Source organism: Giraffa tippelskirchi, chromosome 3 (genome assembly GCF_054371585.1).
Source record: "Giraffa tippelskirchi isolate mGirTip1 chromosome 3, T2T-mGirTip1v1.2.pri, whole genome shotgun sequence".
In the NCBI taxonomy this organism is placed as follows: domain Eukaryota; kingdom Metazoa; phylum Chordata; class Mammalia; order Artiodactyla; family Giraffidae; genus Giraffa; species Giraffa tippelskirchi.
This window is the reverse complement of record NC_137277.1, coordinates 149,488,401-149,510,639: the sequence shown is the minus strand read 5'-3', so window position 1 is coordinate 149,510,639 and position 22,239 is coordinate 149,488,401. Positions and strand designations below refer to the sequence as shown.

Genomic DNA, 22,239 nt, shown 5'->3' with positions numbered 1-22,239 from the left:
AGTAAAAAGTTAAAGTGGGGGGAAAAAATCTTAAGTCATATCAATTGGCATCTTAAATCCATTTAGGACAATTTCATAAAGAAACATTTCTATCAAAAAGTACTAGACCAACAAACAAAGGCAGGAAGAATGACAAGAGTTAGAAAGGCATCATTTGGAACTTCTACAGTAATTGCTGATGCAAGCAAGAATCATCAACAAATGCTAAAAACAATGGGTGAAAGTCTGTTGGGGAATGGGATATTTATACTCTCAAATATTTCCCCACAGACTATGCAGGCACAGTTACAAAGGGTATCCGGCGGGTGAAACAACGTTACTGACACTGGGCACCTCTTGATGCACAAGCACAAAGAACAAACATCAGCTACAGTATTTCTGTAAAAAATGTTATTACTGAATCGAATTGTTTAAAAAACAGATAAACCCAGGTTGAGAAGATTCAACAAAATACCACCTTGCACCCTTAGAAAATATCAATGTCACAAATGACAAAAGCCGAGGAACTGTTCCAAATTAAAGGATTCTAAAGAAATATGACATCTAAACGTTGACTTGTGCTCCTTCGCTGGATCCTAGCTTAAGGAAGAAACTGCTACAGAGAACATCATTGAGGAAACATACCAAAAAAATGTGTCTATGTATCCACATAATAAAGAACAGAATTGTATAAATGCTAAATCTTCTGAATTTGATAATTAAATTTTTAAAGTCTGTGTTCATATATATTTTCTGAGGTATTTGAGAAGAGTCACAATATCTGTAAATTACTAACAGCAAATAATAACATCAGTGATAATAACAATTATATATCAAAGAAAAAAAATATGCAAAAATGTTTATTGGTAAATATAGGTGAGGAGGACCCTGGTGCTCAATCTACAATTCTTGTGACTTTTCTACAAATTTGAGACTTTTTCAAACAAAAAGCTTTTAAAAACTGGAGAAATTACTAAAGATATTCAATTTAAGTATAAAAGTTCAAGGAAAAGCAAAGGAATATAAATTTGTTCTTATAGATTTAAGAACAAAGTAAAGATAAGAAGTATTAATTAGCAATACAAGTAAAAATAAGCATAAAGAGCAAAAGACAGTGTTGTTAATTTCAGTGATAAGATGTTCAGGTAGGAAAAACTACTCAGCAAAAGTCGTTAATTTTACTTAACCTCCTAATTCAAAAGATAATTGCTTTCTTTGTTCAAATAAGAAGCCCAGCCTTTACTATAAGACACTCAGGAATTAATACAAAGTAAAATTGAGTTTTAATTAAGTATGTTTCAATTTTGTTCAATTTTGCATTGTATACTGGAAAGCAATATGTATCTTCTAACATATCAGGTACTAGACTAGGTGCTGGAGTTAGAAAATACAGTTTTTATGCTCAAAGAGTTTTTTCTAGAAGAGAAAGGATAAATAGCCAATTTGGATATTATGTGATGACTGAGGTCCCCTAAGAAAGGCACCTAATCCAAACCTGGAAGGACAGGAAAAGTAGGCAGGCAAGATTCTATGGGATTAGGGACAGCTGCTATGAACATTAGAGTGTTAGCTATCCAGACAAATGGCGGGAAAGCATTACAAACAAAAGACAGAACACCAGTCAAGTGGGAGCTAGAGCTAGATCACAGCAACTTGCTGAAGAGACTTACTGAACTTCCCACAGAACAAGGGGCTCCCAACGATTTATAAAACTGTATATTCTTACTAGTAAGACAAAATATCTGAACCCACTGAACCTGAAACTGCAGAGGAAAAAAGAAGGTTGCAGAAATATTGAAGGAAATACACTCACACTAATTTAAACATCACATGTGGATGAAGCTAAAGCAAGTAGAGACCATATTCATTTTCTTTTTTTTAATTTTATACTGGTGCACAGTTGATTAATAAGGTGTCAGTTTCAGGTGTACAATGAAGTGATTCAGTTATACATACATGCGTTTCTATTCTTTTTCAAATTCTACTGTATAGGATAGTAAATGCTGCTTAATATTCTGTAATAACCTAAATGGGAAAAGAATTTTTACTCCTTTTCTATATGACCATGCCCTAATCTCAGTAAAGTTACAGATTTTGAATAAATTCAGAGTTCTACAAAACTCTTTGGCTTAAAAAGTCACAATTTCTGAAAAGACTCATTACTTTTGATGAATACTGACTCTGCATTTTCACTTCTGTAGTTGCAACTGGAGTATAACCCTCAAGGTAATTTCAAATCCTAAGTATCTACCCATCCTAAGTATCTAACAATGGGGCTCGGTTTTAAGAGTATCAGAACAGAAAACAGAAAACCAACTAATATGTAAATCCAAAAACCACTGCAAAGTGTATTTACTTGGTCCTGTAAAAGGACGTTCTCTCATAAAGTGCGGAGATCAAGCAACCATCAAGTGACGTAAATTTAAAGTCTAAATCAAGATGTACCTTAGCTGATTTTCAACAATCAGTATCAAGGATCTTTTAACTCTTTAAATGATTTTCATTCTTCACTAGCCATAAAGCTTTAACTGTTCTGCTCATTCAATTCATTGAAAATATTTCTGGAGTGCTTACTTCATCAAGTATAAGTACTAACTCCTGGGGATGAAAATATAAAAATGGGCAAGCCAGACACAGTTCTTGCCTTCGTACACTTGCCATCTAATGACTATGAGAAACATTAAATGATTATACAAAGATTTAATTAAATCATAATTGTAGTTAAGTTGCTGTGACAGAAATTACACCCAACTAAGACACAGTCAACACCGGCTTTATGATCTTGGACCTTAGTTTCCTCACCTATAAAACTAGGAGTTAGATCAAATGTTCCTTTAAGATCCCTTTAATTAAAACTTTTTATAAATCTAAAAGTACAAAACTTTGCTTCCAGAGTCCCTTTGTCAGGATATCTACACTTATAGACTGTCAGCAATATAAAATAATCCCCATTTCCCAAAACATGAATATTTTTGGCACAAAAATATTTAAGGTTGGATGAAAAAGTAACCTTTACTGTAACAAATTTTTAAGTCCAAATTCCATAAATTAAATATACTGTGATGTTCTAAACTGTAAAAAAGTGAGAGAAAACATGTCCATAAGTTACTGTATATATCGGAATTCCTTTGAGAACTATTTAAAATGCACAGTCTCAAGACTCAACCAAAACCTACTGGAGAACATTCAAAGGTCAAGCCTGGGGATCTGCATTTTTGATAAGCTTTCCAGATAATGCTAATACACACTAGTTTTAAGAATTTGAGAGCAGAGTAGAACAAACAATATTATGAGAAATGGTTTCAGAGTGAAACACTTCAAGATAAGAACTGTAATAAACCTACCTGTGTGGCCTTGTCCCTCATGCAAGGAGCAACTTGCCCATGACCATCACGAGGCCAGTGCCCTGCAAGGTACGGAGCAGCGAGTGTATCCAGCGAGGAGGTACGGCGGATGATGCTAGAGGGGCTGGAGGAAGGCGGTCTCGTTTTGTCCCCTAGATTTAAGACAGATACATTTATTTAAAAAATAGCTTAGGAAGGAAACAAAGGAGAAACTAGGTAGAGTTTCTCTAACTTAATTATAAAAAGTGAGTGACAAAGAGGAATAAGCTATTGATTCACACAAACTTGGATGGCTCTCCAGATACATTACGGGATTCCCTGGTGGCTCAGAAGGTAGAGTCTGCCTGCAATGCAGGAGACCCAGGTTCAACCCCTGGGTCGAGAAAATCCCTTGGAGATGGAAATGGCAACCCACTCCAGTATTCTTTCCTGGAAAATCCCATAGACAGAAGGGCCTGGCAGGCTACAGTCCATGGAGTCGCAAAGAGTTGATCACGACTAAAGCAACTTCATTTCGTTTCCAGATAAATTAAGTAAAAACAGTCAATCTCAAATGGCTACTTATGACTTCATTTGTACATTTTTGACATGACAAAATTTTAGAAATGGAAGAAAGGTTAATGGTTGCCAGGGGTCCACTAGTAGGTAGGAAGAGGGAAAGTGAAGCGGCAGGAGAGAAGCAGGTATTACAAAAGGGCAACATACAGGACCCTTTGGTGACAGGAAACTATTCAGCATCTTGACTGTAGTGGTGGATGTATAAACATAAAAAGGGGATTAAGCAGTATAGAATTTAAAACACATACACACAAGTACAAGTAAAAACTGAAGAAATGTAAGAGCAGTGGTTTGTACAATGTCAAAATACTATGTAATCCTACAAAAATGTTATCACTGGGGAAAATAGGCTAAGTGTACAAAAAGATCTCAGTATTATTTCTTACAACTACAATTAATCTCTACAAAAAAAGAGAAAATATGACAAATGTGTCAATATTTTCCATGAGAGGATTTACGAACTTAATGTGTCCTGAGAGATCAAAAGGCATAATAAGAAAGGCCACCATCCTTATCTACCCATTTTTAAAATGTTCACCTTGGATTTAAGATTAAGTAGGTGTAACAGGTAAATATTCACTTATTATTATACCACCTATACTCACTCAAAAGGAAATAAGGCAGCTAAGATAAAGTTACAGGTAAAATTCCACTTTAATCAGCTCTGTAAGGCACACATCTTACTGAGTTTTGTTATAATAAATAGACTTCAAGAAACCAAACTAACCAGCCTATAGGAGCTATACTTGAAGACATATACGCAAATATATTTTCCATTTCAAGCTACAGGATACGTATTTAGATATAAGCCAAAAAAAAAAAAAACAAAACCTAAAAAAAAGAAGGAACTAGAGGTAATGGGAAGTTAGAGGTGATATAGAAAAAATACTCTCATATTTCCTTTTCTTTTTTTTGAAGGGGGAAAGTAATAAGCTTAGCTAATTTATATTACAAAAATTTAAAAATATGAAACATGAATATAGGCATGAGTAGAATATATTATAATGCTACCATTCTAGCTCTCTCTGTATAACAAATACCTTGTTTTTCTTAAGGCCATATATGAAAACATTCTCAGACGCCTCTCTTCTAATCATATCACATTATTTCTTGACAAGGGTCTTATATAGTTGCAAGTATAAAAGTTCAGTTGCTGGTTATGTGACCCAAATAACAAGAGATTCAATTCCACCAAGATAGTAGTTTTAGCAGCTGTGGTGTTGATAATCATAAAAGTTACTTCACAAGATATGCCTCAGACACATAGTTTGTTTCAAAATGGTACAATTATTTCTCTAGAACAATGCCTAACTGTTGCAAATGCTAACCATATCTCTGCACGTTTTCCTTTTATAGTTAAACACAAAATAAATACAGTACATATCCATAAGTTCAAGGAAGCATGTACTCATATAACTACCTATGACAAGTGAAAAGCAATAAATATACATGTACATGATTTTTCCTTTAACTAAAAAATGAATCTCTACTGGGATAGTCACTAAACTATTGTTCTTGGCCACAAAAAAGGCACACAGACTATGTCAACTGGGGTATATTCATTAAAATCCAATTGTTAAAAGCTGTCTGGCACTTTTTCTTCCTAAACTACAACATTGCTTCCATCACTGTTCAGGGCACTAATCAAACAGGTCTGATTTCATTATCAAGATTTTAAATCATCCAAGCACTGACTTTTCAACTAGACTTCCTAAGACTATTAGATTTTCCATAACAAAATGGAGAATAGAAAAGTTGTACATGGTCACACGTAAAAACACTAAACTTTTTCTTTTGAACTCCCTTCATGTAAACATTTACTAAGGGTCTGGGAGCCAGCGCTAAGCCCTAGAAATTAAAAAGACTAAGTTACAGCCTGCCATAAAGAACACAGAGTCTACATCTAGCTTGTCATTATTCTATTTCAATCCAAGTTCCCAAAATTGACAAGATTTTGTGCCTAATTATGAAGAAGTTTAAGGGAAGGGAGGAAGACTTAAGAGTCAAAGATGACTCAAAGAATTCCAGTCTATGTGAACAAAGGCTGTATTTACATGGAAGTCCAGAGAAAGAAACTCGTTGACAGCTGACAAGACCCTTCACGATCTGGCTTCTCCAGCCTCCCTTTTTCTTGCCTGCAATGCCTCTAATCCCAACCACGCTGAAGGCCTTACAGTTCCCAACATGTGTCATGCCCTGTCTGCCTCTAAGAGTTTGTCTCTACCTACATTACCCTCATATCCCTTTTCTGGGTTTGGCTAATTTACGTTTAATGTTTGAAACTTCAGTTCAGATGTCTGAACTAAAATTAAAAATTCAATTCAAATGTTCCCTCTGAAAAAAAATCTTCCTTGTATAGTCACCCAAACCCAAAAAACGATACATCAACACCTAGGTCAAAAGCCCTCCTGTGTGCTACCTTAGCCCAGTTCACTGAAATGGTGTCCTGACTGTCCCAGTGCTCTAGGAGAGTGAGATTTTGGAGGGCAGGAATTTTACTTTCCTCAACCCAATGATTTACACAATACCTGACATATATGCAGAAAAGAGAATGACTTCTAACATTTCTATCGTTTATCAACAGGGGCAGGTATGTGCAATAAATTCAGATACTTTGTTAATCCAAAGTAAATCAACAAAAACTAATACTGCACGGTATCACCTACATGTATAATCTTTTTTAAAAAGTCAAACTCATGGAAACAGTAGGAAAAGTGACGGCCAGGGGTATGGGCGAAACAGGGAAAGGCTGATGAAAGAGTATAAATTTTCAGTTATAAATGAATAAATAAGGTCTGAGGTGGTAATATATAACATGGTGACTATTGTATAAGTGAAATTCACTGAAAGAGTAGAACTTAACGTTCTCTCGCATAAATGAAAAAAAGATAAATATGTGAAGTGATGGATGCTTTAATGAACTAAATAGGAGGAATCTTTTCACAACGTATATATACACTGAATCATTATGAGCTATGCTTTATATATCCAACAATTTTCTTTGTTAATTATAAACTAAGCTGAGAAAAAGTAAATCAAAGCAACAAAAACAAAGGTTCAAACTTGACTCTGTTCTTTAAAAATCAAGTCTTAAAGCATTCACAGCAGGGTGTGGCAATGAAAATTTCAGTAAACGCCCTGGGCTCTGGAGCTCAGAGCTCCCCCACTATCGGCACCAGTCCTTGGGTAATTTCAGTGGCAGTAGTAGAGCATCCCAAAGCACGGCCCTCAGATATCACGTTAGAGAGTTTCTAGGAACCTTGTTCGAGTTAGGTATTTCTAGAATTTATCAGGTATTGGCTTAAAAGCTGTATTTCTTGTTATCCACAAAGTCAATTAACAAGCAGAAAGGATAAACCAGACATATTCATTTGTTCAGAAAGGGGAAAAATATTCTTCCTTCTTCAGGTATAAAAATGATAAATATTAAATATAAAGAAACCAAACAGTACTAAAAAAAAAAACAAAAAACCCACAAAATCCCAAAAGGCCACCACTCAGAGATAATCATTTTAATCAGAATTTATTTCCAGAAATCTGTATACATTTACACACATGTACAATTTTATATAAATGAGGTCCCATTAGGTGTGCTATTACTTATTGTTGAGAAAGAAAAAGGGCAAGTCAACGACCTATTTCCACTGTAATAAATATGAGTCTGTATCACCATTTTTTAAAGTTTATTTATTTTTAATTGAAGGATAATTGATTTACAATATTGTGTTGGTTTCTGCCATACATCAACATGAACCAGCCATAGGTATACATGTCCCCTCCTTCTTTCATCACCATTTTTAATATTAATAGCTATACAGTATCCAATTGATTGGATACATCATAACTTAATCTTATAGTGATGGACATTTTCAGTGGCAGATATATATCGATATACCGTTTTATGCTTACTTATCTCTTTATGAGAAATTTCTAGACATCAAATTTTGTATCTCCAAGGGTAAACACATATTAAAATTTTCAGTTCAGTTCAGTCGCTCAGTCGCGTCTGACTCTTTGCGACCCCATGAATTGCAGCAAACTAGGCCTCTCTGTCCATCACCAACTCGCGGAGTCTACCCAAACCCATGTCCATCGAGTCAGTGATGCCATCCAACCATCTCATCCTCTGTCGTCCCCTTCTCCTCCCGCCCCCAATCCTACCCAGTATTAGGGTCTTTTCCAATGAGTCAACTCTTCGCATGAGGTGGCCAAAGTATTGGAGTTTCAGCTTCAACATCAGTCCTTCCAATGAACATTAAAATTTTAAATATTGCCAAATTACCTGCCACCAGAAAGAATTTAGCCCTTACAAGAATATTCATTAACCACATTCTTAAGTATATTTATTAATTTTTCTCAATTTTCCCAAAGATTAAAAATATCATTATTTGCATTTCAATTGTTATTGAGTTCTAAAAATTTTAATTTTACTGCCAATTTACATTTCTCATACATTACTAGTATTGTAAGTATTTTAACTTTCTTCTGATGAAGAATGCTTTTGTGTTTTTTTCTGGCTGTGCTGTGTGGCTTGCAGGAGAGATCTTAGTTCTCTGATCAGGGATTGAACACAGGCCCCAGGCAGTGAAAGCAGAGTCCCAACCATGTGACTATCAGGGAATCCCCAAGAAATATTTAAATCAAAAGAAATTCCTTCAATTTCATTTTACCTTCTTCTTCTTTTATTAAATTCTACTAAAGTTAAATGTAGTTGATTTTATCTTAAACAGTACACATGTGCTCGCTTACTCATGTCCAGCTCTTTGCGACTCCATGGACTGTACCCTGTCAGGCTCCCCTGTCCATGGGATTTTCCAGGCAAGAATACTGAAGTGGGTTGCCATTTCCTACTCCATAAACAGTACACATAGTATGATTAAATGCCTATAACAGTGTATGTCTATTCATCCACTGTCTAAGCTTCCATCTCCTACACACACACAGACATATACATACTTAAAATGTCTCTGGAAAGAAATATAAAAATCTGATGACAATGGCTGCCTCCACAAAGGGGAACTGGATGGTGGGCAGAGAGAGAGGTGCAAGGGACTTCTTTCACTGTATATCTAAATATACATTTTAAAATTTACATGTGAACTTACTAACTGTATTTTAAAAATTCATATTCTTTGATTCAACGATTCTCTATCTAGGCATGTAAATAGAATAATCAAATGTAGAAAAGGGGAACTTCCCTGGTGGTCCAATGGTTGAGCTTCTGCTTTTCAATATGGGGGATGTGGGTTCGATTCCTGGTCAGGGAGCTCAGATCCCACCCAGCTCAATGCAACTAAGCCTGTGTGCTGCAACTACTGAGCGTGGGCACCTCAACTAGACAGTCTGTGGACCACAAACTCTGGGGCCCACATGCTCTGGAGCCCTCGCACCACAACTCGAGAGAAGACCACACACCACAACGAAGATCCTGCATACTGCAAATGAGACTCGATGCAGCCAATAAATTAAATATTTTTTTAATGTGGAAAGGGTTTTAAATTCAAAGACATTCATAACATTTACAATAGTAAAAACCACAAATAATATATCCAATATTGGCGGTAAGGAAACTGATGGAAAATAGAATAGAATATTAAAATTATTAAAAATTATGTTTTAAAATGATAAATTTATGAGAAATTTATTTACAATCTGTTAAGGGAAATTTAGGGGAAAAGTATGTGCTTCCATAATTTATTTCTACTTCACTGAAAAAGCAAGAGAGTTCCAGAAAAACATCTATTTCTGCCTTATTGACTATGCCAAAGCCTTTGACTGTGTGGATCACAATAAACTGTGGAAAATTCTTAAATAGATAGGAATACCAGACCACCTGACCTGCCTCTTGAGAAATCTGTATGCAGGTCAGGAAGCAACAGTTAGAAGTGGACATGGAACAACAGACTGGTTCCAAATAGGAAAAGGAGTACGTCAAGGCTGTATATTGTCACCCTGCTTATTTAACTTCTATGCAGAGTACATCGTGAGAAACGCTGGGCTGGAAGAAGCACAAGCTAGAATCAATATTGCCAGGAGAAATATCAATAACCTCAGATATGCAGATGACACCACCCTTATGGCAGAAAGTGAAGAAGAACTAAAGAGCCTCTTGATGAAAGTGAAAGAGGAGAGTGAAAAAGTTGGCTTAAAGCTCAACATTCAGAAAACTAAGATCATGGCATCTGGTCCCATCACTTCATGGGAAATAGATGGGGAAACAGTGGAAACAGTGGCTGACGTTATTTTTCTGGGCTCCAAAATCACTGCAGATGGTGATTGCAGCCATGATATTAAAAGACACTTACTCCTTGGCAGGAAAGTTATGACCGACCTAGACAGCATATTAAAAAGAAGAGACATCACTTTGTCAACAAAGGTCTGTCTAGTCAAGGCAATGGTTTTTCCAATGGTCATGTATGGATGTGAGAGCTGGACTATCAAGAAAGCTGAGCGCCAAAAAATTGATGCTTTTGAACTGTGGTGTTGGAGAAGACTCTTGAGAGTCCCTTGAACTGCAAGGAGATCCAACCAGTCCATCCTAGAGGAGATCAGTCCTGGGTGTTCATTGGAAGTACTGATGTTGAAGCTGAAACTCCAATACTTTGGCCACCTCATGCGAAGAGCTGACTCATTTGAAAAGACCCTGATGCTGGGAAAGATTGAGGGCAGGAGGAGAAGGGGACGACAGAGGATGAGATGGTTGGATGGCATCACCGACTTGATGGACATGGGTTTGGGTAGACTCCGAGAGTTGGTGATGGACAGGGAGGCCTGGTGTGCTGTGGTTCATGGGGTCACAAAGAGTCAGACACGACTGAGCAACTGAACTGACTGAACTGACATACTTTCTTCAGTTACTCCAGGTTTCAGTTAATTTTTTGATTAAGTTTTCAATGAAACATTAACAGATAACATCAAGAACTGACGCAGGCACAGCAGTACCAAATTAATGATTAACCCTAATAAGAACTAAATAATCAAATTAACCAAACTGATTTCCTATAGACATGGTATCAAAAAAAAAGTCCATTCTAGAAATCTAAAAATCTAATTTACAATAGCCAGGACATGGAAACAACCTAAATATTCATCAACAGAGGAATGGATAAAGAAGGTGTGGTACATATGTACACTGTATACATATATACAATGTGTACCTATATTCAGCCATAAAGTAGAATGAAATAATACCATTTGCAGCAATATGGATGAACCTAGAGATTATTATACTCAGTGAATCAGAAAGAGAAAGACAAATACCATAAGGTATCACTTATATATGAAATCTAAAATATGACACAAATGAACTCATTTACAAAACAGAAACAGATCCACAGACATAGAAAAAAAACTTTCAGTTACCAAAGGGGAGAGGGGGTAAGGGACAGGTAAATTGGGAGACTGGGACTGAAACAAAGTCCTACTGTATATTCACTAACCTACAATAAACCAGAATGGGAAAGAATATGAAAAGAATATATATACACATATACAGAGATGTATGTATAACTGAATCACTTTGCTGTACACCAGAAACTAATACAACATTGTAAATTAACTATTACTTCCATGAAGAAAACACAAAAAGAAAAACCCCAAAGTGAGAAGAGTGATAGGTCCACAGTGTTAAGAGGTCACAGGGCACCTCACACATTCTGCTATAAGCAGCAAAAAGAAACTTCTTGGCACCTTCACACTCTGCTGAGAAATCTCCTTAGCTAGATCACCCTGTTTATTAGGCACAGTTCCTACTTTCCATGCTACTAATGTCAAGAGTGTTGCTAAATTTTCTGCCTCAACATAACAAGGATGCCCCCTTCTCCAGTTTCAACAATATCTTTCTCATCTCCTTCTGAGCCCTCAACTACAGCTTCCTCACAGTCCAAATTTAAATTTCTCCATCATCATTTGCATCTTTCCTTTCCCCACCTATAAGAGGGTCATACCTACAAGGACCATGATACTAGTGATCACAAATGAAGATACTCAAAGGGAGAGGAAATGCTGAAAGAGCAGAGGTTTTGTGAAAAAGCTGCCACTTGATGCAACTCTTAAAAATGGGAATTTGACAGTGATGAAACAACTAAAGGGCATGCCCGAAGAACAAAATGTAATCTTGAAATATAGCTCTAGGACGTAAACGTACCTTGTAATGGCTGAAACAAAAGGACTGTGCACACAACATGACCACGAACAAAGAAGGTCTTGAATACCGTACCAAGTATTTTATCCCAAAGGCAATAAGGGAAATGACACAATCAAATCTGCATTTTAGAAAAAAATTTTTGACAGCAGTATGGATGTAAAAGAAACTGAGTCAGGAAGATTTATTAAGTGGCTATTGCAATAATCTAAGTAAGCAAGGCAACCAGAATCAAGAAACATGAAATATTTCAGAGCAGCTCAAAAGGTCAGCAGTAGTAGGTGCTCATAGGGGCGTCTGTATGTGCTGTGTTCATGTTGAAGGGAGGGGGACGAGAAGTGCCACAGAACAGATAGAGTATGGAGTTTGCAACTACACATATTCTGTTTAAATCCAACTCCATCTGTTGTACTGCTGATTGGTTAAGCTCCTTAGCTGTTCTAAATCTCTCTTAGTGCTTCTGTAAAACAACTTGGGTTGTTGTGAGGATTAAATGAGAATATTTCTGTACAGAGCACAAACCTAGTAAATAGCATCTAGCATGATCATGATTTCCGCAAGTTGCAGGCTTAGGCAACTTGTCTGTAATTCAGTTTCAAACTCTAGGTTTGATACAGTTGTAGGATATTAAATTGAGACTTAAAGTCAGTTTTACACTCTAGTGTGCCCAAGAATGTGTCTAGAGTTCTGTGTCAGAAGGAGAAACTTAGAAGTAATATGTCTATACAGGTTAAAGCCACTGGTGCATACACAACTGACAAAGCATAAGAGAAGGGGTACTGAATGGAATCTTGGGAAACAAGAACATTTCAGGGTCCTGCAAAGAGAAGTTTGGGGAAAAGGTTGTCTCTGGACTGCTGTGAGGATCAAACAGAAAAAAATACATAAAACACCTGGCGTGTAGAGAACACTGTACTCCCACCCTTTCAAGAGATATGTCAGTAAAGTCAACAGGCAGAAGACATACTGTATAGTCTGAGGCATAAATAGGATGTGAGAAGTTAGACATGACCCTTTAAAGAAGGTTCCCTGTAAAGGAGTATAAAGTAAAAGCTTTAAGAAATGGAGGAGAAGAGGAGACTATATAAAAAAGAATATATAAATGTATAACTGAATCACTTTGCTGTACAGCAGAAATTAATACAATATTGTAAAGCAACTACATTTCAATAAAACTTATTAAAAAGAAATGGAGTAGTAGGAATAATTGGCCTTTAATTCGTCACTCTAAAGCAGGCACTAGCAACTTCTTTACACTAAATTCAAGTCTAAACAAACAGTAAGAGGAAATACTGTACAGTGAAGCAAGGACTTAGCCCTCGAGCATTCTCAGCATCAGCCAGCTGTAACCAAAGTTCATGCCACCTTAGTTCACAGCACGCCACAACTTCTTTCTGGGATTCCACTGCAGTCTTCCACTTTTCTTACAAACAATTTTTTTAAAAAACTAAAATAAACAGATCCTTTTGCAACCAATTTTCTGGGCTCCAAAATCACTGCAGATGGTGATTGCAGCCATGAAATTAAAAGTCGCTTACTCCTTGGAAGGAAAGTTATGACCAACCTAGACAGCATATTTAAAAGCAGAGATATTACTTTGCCAACAAAGGTCCATCTAGTCAAGGCTATGGTTTTTCCAGCAGTCATGTATGGATGTGAGAGTTGGACTATCAAGAAAGCTGAGCACCGAAGAATTGATGCTTTTGAACTGTGGTGTTGAAGAAGACTCTTGAGAGTCCCTTGGACTGCAAGGAGATCCAACCAGTCCATCCTAAAGGAGATCAGTCCTGGGTGTTCATTGGAAGGACTGATGTTGAAGCTGAAACTCCAATACTTTGGCCACCTGATGTGAGGAGCTGACTCACTGGAAAAGACCCTGATGCTGGGAAGGATTGAGGGCAGGAGAAGAAGGGGACGACAGAGGATGAGATGGTTGGATGGCATCGCTGACTTGATGGACATGGGTTTGGGTAGACTCCGGGAGTTGGTGATGAACAGGGAGGCCTGGCGTGCTGCGATTCATGGGGTCGCAAAGAGTCGGACATGACTGAGTGACTGAACTGAACTGAACTGAAACACTTGTTAATACGAGTCTTCAAAGAGCAACAATAAATAAAATACAAAAAACAAAAGGGAATTTAAATTTCCTATTTCAAGAGGTACTTGGAATTTTAATACCAGTCAGTACATGCATCATGTTGTACTTGTTAACATCTAGACCACTAGCTTCAATTCTCTATCCCTTAAGAAATACATTTTAGAATTGCCTGCCATGTATGTCTAAAGAGGTGAGTTACAAAGCAATTTTAAACCTATCACATCTATTCATTTCCTGAGTAGCTTACCTTCTATGGCTTTCATTCAATAAACATTTATTGCGTACCTATTACAGATACAGGAATGAACAAGAGAAAACATGCCTGCCATTGCAAAACTTGTATTCTAATAGGGGAAGTTGTTCATAAAACCAATATGGTAGGTGCTAAGTTGAGCTATTTCAAATCCTGAAAGATGATGCTGTGAAAGTGCTGCACTCAATATGTCAGCAAATTTGGAAAACTCAGCAGTGGCCACAGGGCTGGAAAAGGTCAGTTTTCATTCCAATCCCAAAGAAAGGCAATGCTAAAGAATGTTCGAACTACCACACAATTGCACTCATCTCACATGCTAGTAAAGTAATGCTCAAAATTCTCCAAGCCAGGCTTCAGCAATATGTGAACCGTGAACTTCCAGATGTTCAAGCTGGTTTTAGAAAATGCAGAGGAACCAGAGATCAAACTGCCAACATCCGCTGGATCATCGAAAAAGCAAGAGAGTTCCAGAAAAACATCAATTTCTGCTTTATTGACTAAACCAAAGCCTCTGACTGTGTGGATCACAATAAACTGTGGAAAATTCTGAAAGAGATGGGAAAACCAGACCACCTGACCTGCCTCTTGAGAAACCTGTATGCAGGTCAGGAAGCAATAGTAAAAATTGGACATGGAACAACAGACTGGTTCCAAATAGGAAAAGGAGTACGTCAAGGCTGTATATTGTCACCCTGCTTATTTAACTTACATGCAGAGTACATCATGAGAAACACTGGGCTGGAAGAAGCACAAGCTGGAATCAAAATTGCTGAGAGAAATATCAATAACCTCAGATATGCAGATGACACCACCCTTATGGCAGAAAGTGAAGAAGAACTAAAGAGCATCTTGATGAACGTGAAAGAGGAGAGTGAAAAAGTTGGCTTAAAACTCAACATTCAGAAAACTAAGATCATGGTATCTGGTCCCATCACTTCATGGGAAATAGATGGGGAAACAGTGAAAATAGTGGCTGACTTTATGTTTTTGGGCCCCAAAAGCACTGCTGATGGTGACTGCAGCCATGAAATTAAAAGACGCTTACTCCTTGGAAGGAAGGTTATGACCAACCTGCTGCTGCTGCTGCTAAGTCGCTTCAGTCATGTCCGACTCTGTGCGACCCCATAGACGGCAGCCCACCAGGCTCCGCTGTCCCTGGGATTCTCCAGGCAAGAATACTGGAGTGGGTTGCCATTTCCTTCTCCAGTGCATGAAAGGGAAAAGTGAAAGTGAAGTCGCTTAGTCGTGTCCGACTCCTAGCGAACCCATGGACTGCAGCCTACCAGGCTCCTCCACCCATGGGATTTTCCAACCTAGACAGCATATTAAAAAGCACAGACATTACTTTGCCAACAAAGGTCCATCTAGTCAAGGTGATGGTTTTTCCAGCAGTCATGTACGGATGTGAGAGTTGGACTGTGAAGAAAGCTGCTGCTGCTTGTAAATCGCTTCAGTCGTGTCCGACTCTGTGCGACCCCATAGACGGCAGCCCACCAGGCTCCCCTGTCCCTGGCTGAGTGCCGAAGAATTGATGCTTTTGAACTGTGGTGTTGGAGAAGACTCTTGAGAGTCCCTTGGACTGCAAGGAGATCCAACCAGTCCATCTTAAAGGAGATCAGTTCTGGGTGTTCATTGGAAGGACTGATGTTGAAGCTGAAACTCCAATACTTGGGCCACCTCATGCAAATAGTGGACTCATTGGAAAAGACCCTAATGCTGGGTAGGATTGGGGGCAGGAGGAGACGGGATGACAGAGGATGAGATGGCTGGATGGCATCACCGACTCGATGGACATGGGTTTGGGTAAACTCTGGGAGTTGGTGATGGACAGAGAGGCCTGGCGTGCTGCAATTCATGGGGTCGCAGAGAGTCGGACACGACTGAGCGACTGAACTGAACTGAATAACAGGGGGAAAGTAGGGCAAAGCAGCAGGGGAGCGAGCTGTGTGAGGTTGCCATTTTATAGTAACTTAGGAAGGCCTTTGAACAGACACAGGAGAGAGGAAAGAATATATGAGGAGTGGCCCAGATGGAGAGAAGAGCAACTTGGGGAAAAGCTCTGAGGGAGAATCACTACTGGCCTTTCAAAATCACTTTACCTTTTCCTCTCCTGTAAACTCTCCCGAACAAAAACTGTAAGATTCACGAAGACAATACCTTCCTTATCATTCCTTCCTTTCCATATCCATCAGTGTTAGTCACTCAGTTGCGTCCATGGACACACCTTTGTGACCCCATGGACTGTAGCCCACCCAATTCCTCTGTCCAAGGGATTTCCCAGGCAAGAATACTGGAGTGGATTGCCATTTCCTTCTCCAGGGGAGCTTCCCAACCCAGGGATCAAACCTGGGTCTCCGGCATTATAGGCAGATTCTTTGCCATCTGTCCTAATTTCAGGTTTCATCACTTCCTGCTTTGACAATTACATCAATCAGCTTTGGCTTCTCCTCCCACCAGCCCATCCTACACTCTGCTACCATTTGTTCATGTAGAATAAATTAGCCACTGAAACAATCCTTTTGAAAATTGGTGCCAAAACTTTAAAGAGGAAATTAAGAAATTCTGCTGCAATTCTTTACTGGGTGCCAAATTAATGACAAAGCAAGAATCTTCAGTTTTGTGAATAGTAAATAACTACTCTTTATTTTTAGCATTTGTGATGTAACCATCAATAAAGGAAAAGGTAATTAATTGTGTATGTGCAATATATGAATACTATTAAGGAAGAAGAAATGTGACTTATGGGTCTTGGAGACCACCATTAAAATTCATGAAATCTTGACAGCTGAGTGAAAATTCTTCATTGCCAAATGGGTCAGAGACAGTGCCTTCGTTCTCATTAGGCTGGAGCCCTGTAACTGGTTCTGGCCACACGCTATGACTGAAGTGACATGTCCCCTCTCCACACTTTCTCCTGCTCCCCCTGGTGGACAGGGAGTACTCTGGAACAGTGGAATTTCAGCTTGGAGCTCTGAGTCATTGTTTGGAGGAAAGCTCTTTCAGAAAACCACCAAACCTACACTGGCCACAATAAACATTTGTTAAGCCCCTCAAATTTCTGTGGTATATTTCAGCCGACAGTGTCAACAATCATAACGTAGAGAAAATGAGCTGAACTAGGGTGGGAGGTAAGTATAGGTACTTATGTTGTTCTAGCACTACACAGGAATTTTGGTGAAAAATCAAAGGAATAACCCACCTACTTGAGGATATACCATATCTTTCACCATTTATAGCTGAAACTATCAAAGCCCTACTCATCTCCATTCACAGCCACTATGGAGAGCATCTGCAGTTTCTATGGATAGTTCTCTGGACAATTCTCAAGCATCTGTCCCCTCTGTGCCTCAGAGCTTTCTCTAAACTGAAGGAGCACACTCAATAGGCAGCAGGCCAAACAGGAAGTGGCTGGAAGTCAACATCCCTTAAACCTCCAACCACTGAGGGACAAAAGGTGATGGATAAATACCCCAGCTTCCTTATCTCCTCATGGAGACAATTCTGAGGTATGTTCCACATGATCAATCAGAGGTGCTTAGTAGGCCTGAGCTCCTGTTGTCCACTGTGGTATACTACTTATTAACACATTCATATTTGCTTTTGTCCTTTCCCCATCTATTCACTACTTCCTTAACATCTCTTCCTGGAATCAACCAAACAAGTCCGTGTTTTGGAGAAACCCAAACTAAAACACCATGCAACATTAGCTTTCGAAACCATGTCTTTATAATCTACGAGACTACCACTTTCCTATCAATGTGGCAAATTATGTGGGAAGCAACATGTTAAATTATTTATCTGGCTCTTCACATATCAAACTGAAGTTCATAATTACTTTAGATTAGAAATGAGGAGAAAGACCAACATTTTTTAAGTTTTCAAATCAGTAAAGCTTTGGCATATGTGATGTTTATCTGAAGCACTGAATACAAGAAATCAAACTTCATAATGCAAATGCCAAGGAAGAGCTACTATCTTTGCCTGTCTAGTATACGTCCCTTTCCTCCTTTTGGTAACAGACTCTGGTCCCTGAATATTGAGGTTAAATGATCGAGGCTTAGTTAGTAACAGTATCTTACCCTTCTGGGTGCAGTTACTGATTGCAGAGTGGGATCACAACCTAACACAGTCCTTCCCTGGAATTTTTCTAGGAGAGTAGGTGGGGAAGACGCCCTCTTGCCTCATGGGTCTTACAGATGAAAATCAAGTCTATAAAGGTCTCTGGCCTTGTCCCCTGCTATGTAGAACAAGTCCCTGCACTAGAAAGAGTGCTTCTTGAGGACACAGACTTAGTTTGTCCTATGTTATCACTTGCTTCTCCACCAACTAAAATCGTGTCTAGCACATAATAGGTATTCAATGAAGGACTACTGATTTGAGTCCACAGGACAGAATGAAGCTAAGAGATAGACAAAGATGAAAAATTAAAGGATTATCAGAAAGTATCCTGAAAGCATTTCATCCTTGTGGACAGATCTATCCAAGCTCTTGGTTGTTCAGAATTTCACCAAATCTACTGTCATTCTACTTAATTTAAGTTGGTTTGTCATTTACAACCAAGAGTCTAGAAAAAACTACCTCAAGCAAACAAAGGAAAAACTGCATATATCAAATTGGTGCTTTAATATTTCTTCATTTTTGACCCAATAAAACACTCAAAAATAAGGATTTCAAAGGAAAAAAAAAGCAATACTCCTCTAAAGGATGATCTAAGGAAATACTTTCACAATGACATGTCTGAAAATTCCACTTGAAACAATGTGAGGAACATTTCCCTTAGTTATGTTCCTGCTTGGCCAAAATATCTCTAAGGATACGTTTTATAATTTAAGTTTGTCTCAGTTAACAAAGTAATTTTCAAAAAATAGTCTGGAGAATTTCAGGGGGAAATGTCTTCTAGTTTGCTGCCCCTCAAAAATAAGCAAACTTTATCCTTCCTATATAATTTATTTTGCAAAGCTGGTATTTCTTGCTGTACTTATGGCAATAAAATCAGGTTTCCATAAATAAAAAAACTCAGATTCCACACTATGTGTGATTGACAAGCCTGCTGGCAAGTAAGCAGACCCATCTATACTGATATTACATGACTGATACAGAAGAGTATGTGTTTTTTAGAAACTAAAAATTTTTTCTCCTAGAATCACCACTTTGTTTTTTAAACTATATTTGATTTGAAATTTCTAACATCACAGCATAATATCTGTATTCACCAAATCAAGAGCTGAGGTTAATATTTCTACTTAAAATACCCTTTTTGTAACCTTTTCTACCAATTTTCCTGGACCCCTCCCATCCATTGATTTATCAGTCTGTTTATTCGCTATCCTTAAGACTAAAGGCAATCCTGTTCTAGGCAGTCTTAGAGGCTCTATTATATACGCCCCCAAAAACAAGCAAGAAGGAAGGAAACTCTAGTATACACTGTGCTTTACTTTGTGTTCTTTCAAATCACCCAGCTTTGTATGATACCTATCAGAACAGGTACTCAATGTCAGCCAAATATGTAAGTACTATTACATAATATTGTGACAAGATTTTAAAAACAGAGGCCTCAAAACTTAATAGCCATTAGTAGAAATTCCACACTTAGTAACTCTCTGCTGCTGCTACTGCTGCTGCTAAGTCGCTTCAGTCATGTCCGACTCTGTGCGACCCCATAGACGGGCTCCCCCGTCCCTGGGATTCTCCAGGCAAGAATACTGGAGTGGGCTGCCATTTCCTTCTCCAATGCATGAAAGTGAAAAGTGAAAGTGAAGCCGCTCAGTTGTGTCCGACCCCTAGCGACCCCATAGACTGCAGCCTACTAGGCTCCTCTGTCCATGGGATTTTCCAGGCAAGAGTACTGGAGTGGGGTGCCATTGTAGTAACTCTCTAAAACACTAAAATACTTACCTTTCTGGGCCTGAGTATTCTTATTTATAAAATGGGAAGAAATAAGCCTAATTTTGTGGCAAGCATCCAATGCATGATGCATAGTATTACTTCCTTTGCCTTTTTCTTTGCAGATACAGAAAAATAATGAAAATTAGCTCCAAAATTCACAGCTCCATACTACACATTTTAGTATTCTTTTATTAATACACAAATCCTTAAGTCAGAAGAGAATTACTATTACTAATCCCTCCTTAGAAAGAGAAAACAGACTTTTAAAAAAATTGTACTCCATACATGTTTAGATTCTAGATAAACCAATGTGTTGTTGTTTGTTGTTTGTGTGTGTAGGGTAGTTCTGCCCACTGATGTTTAGGACCTAGTTGTTTTGACCAGGCATATGTATGTCGCTATAACAGTGATTTTACTTCTAACAGTACTATTATTCTATAGCCTTATCCACTCTTCTGTGGTTGAGCCATGCCAGATGTTTACTTCACTACATATCTGTTTATCTCCTCACCAGCCACTATTCCAAAGGCCTCAAAAAGAATGAAATCTCGAAGAAATCAACACACCCAGAATTCTACTTTAACTGTGTAAACCAACTTACTTAGTTTAGCTTACATCCTGAAATAATCCAGTGGGGCCCAATGGCTAAGGTTCACTTTGAGATTAGTCTAAAATGTAACACAAGGAATACCATCCAAGGGCATCCTGACAACTGTCCCTCTAGATGTAATTATTTTCATCATAATAACTGGATCCAATAACAGAATATCACTTTTCCTATGAAAATAGAGGACACACACAGAAGAAGCTTGTTTAAAACCATGTTAAAAAGAAAACTCTACCAAAACAGCCCAAATAGAACCTTAGAGCAAATCCCAGAGGTAACGCTTTTACTGTTTTTTATCCTTTCTTTTTTCAACATTTAATTCCATTGTAAGTCACTGCTATTAATACAGAATTTTGATTAGCTTTTTATTATAGAAATGAAGCATGCTATATCAATATTAAAAGAAATGGAACTGGGTAAAGTAGAAAGTGGAAATTTATTTGTGCTGCATTCCCCCATGCCATCAGTGGAAACCCAGCTAGCAGGCAGTAAAGTCTGAGATTTTTCAGAATATAAATGTTCATATGTACACACTCAGATACAATTTTTTTAAAAAACAGATGTGGCAGTGTAAGCTTCTCTGACTCTTCAAGCCTTCATCCCGTCCATCCTGACCAAAGCTGTGTGTATATAGTATGTTGTGTATGTGTTTTTGAATGTGTAACACTAATTAATCTTTTATCAACAAAGTATTCTTCCAGTGCAAATTCTAATGAGTCCATTAATTTTTTACTACTTTACTAAAGACAACAGGTAGACTATTTCTAATTTTTTTCAATTTTCGTGTTTATTTTGCTAAAATAATTTTTTGTTTCAATCACCTTTAATGCAATAAAGCTTACAGCAAAGATGCAATCTGCTTTTGACTCATCAAATTTTACCAATTAGGGCCTTTATCATCAAGCTTTCCTTTGTAAAAATTATTACTATCATGCCCAATTTCTTAAGGGAAAATTGTGAAGGCATATACATATGGTCATATATATGATCTGTACAGAATTTTCAATGTATAAAGATATAATATACATGAACACTCTAATATAAAGGAAAGAGGCTAGAAAGACACAATTGATTATATAATTCTTACATTTTATCTGATTACATGAAAAGTTAGGTATGTATATTATAATTCCCATAGCAACTAACAACGACAACAAAAAATATACAAAGAACAGAAATTAAACAGGAAAAAAAGAAATTAAACAGAACATTGTAAATCAACTATACTTCAATAAAAAAAATTTTTTTAGGGCTTCCCTGGTGACTCAGTGGTAAAGAATCTGCCTGCCACTGCAGGAGACATGGGTTTGATCCCTGATCCACAAAGATCCCACATGCCATAGAGCAAGTAAGCCAGTGCACCATAACTAT

The 22,239-nt window shown here is 37.7% G+C and overlaps 1 protein-coding gene across 4 annotated transcripts in view; it reads right to left on the bottom strand.

Annotated features, from left to right (window-relative positions):
• FAM117B (family with sequence similarity 117 member B) overlaps positions 1–22,239 on the bottom strand; it is an 87,302-nt gene that overhangs the window by 46,828 nt on the left and 18,235 nt on the right. For all 4 annotated transcript variants that reach the window (XR_014080043.1, XM_081581975.1, XM_081581973.1 and 1 more), the window contains exon 2: positions 3,324–3,475. Coding sequence is in view for 3 of the 4 variants with exons in the window: in XM_081581975.1 (XP_081438101.1) it covers positions 3,324–3,475 (152 nt within the window). In the remaining variant the exon portion in view is untranslated. The remainder of the gene's footprint in view (positions 1–3,323; positions 3,476–22,239) is intronic.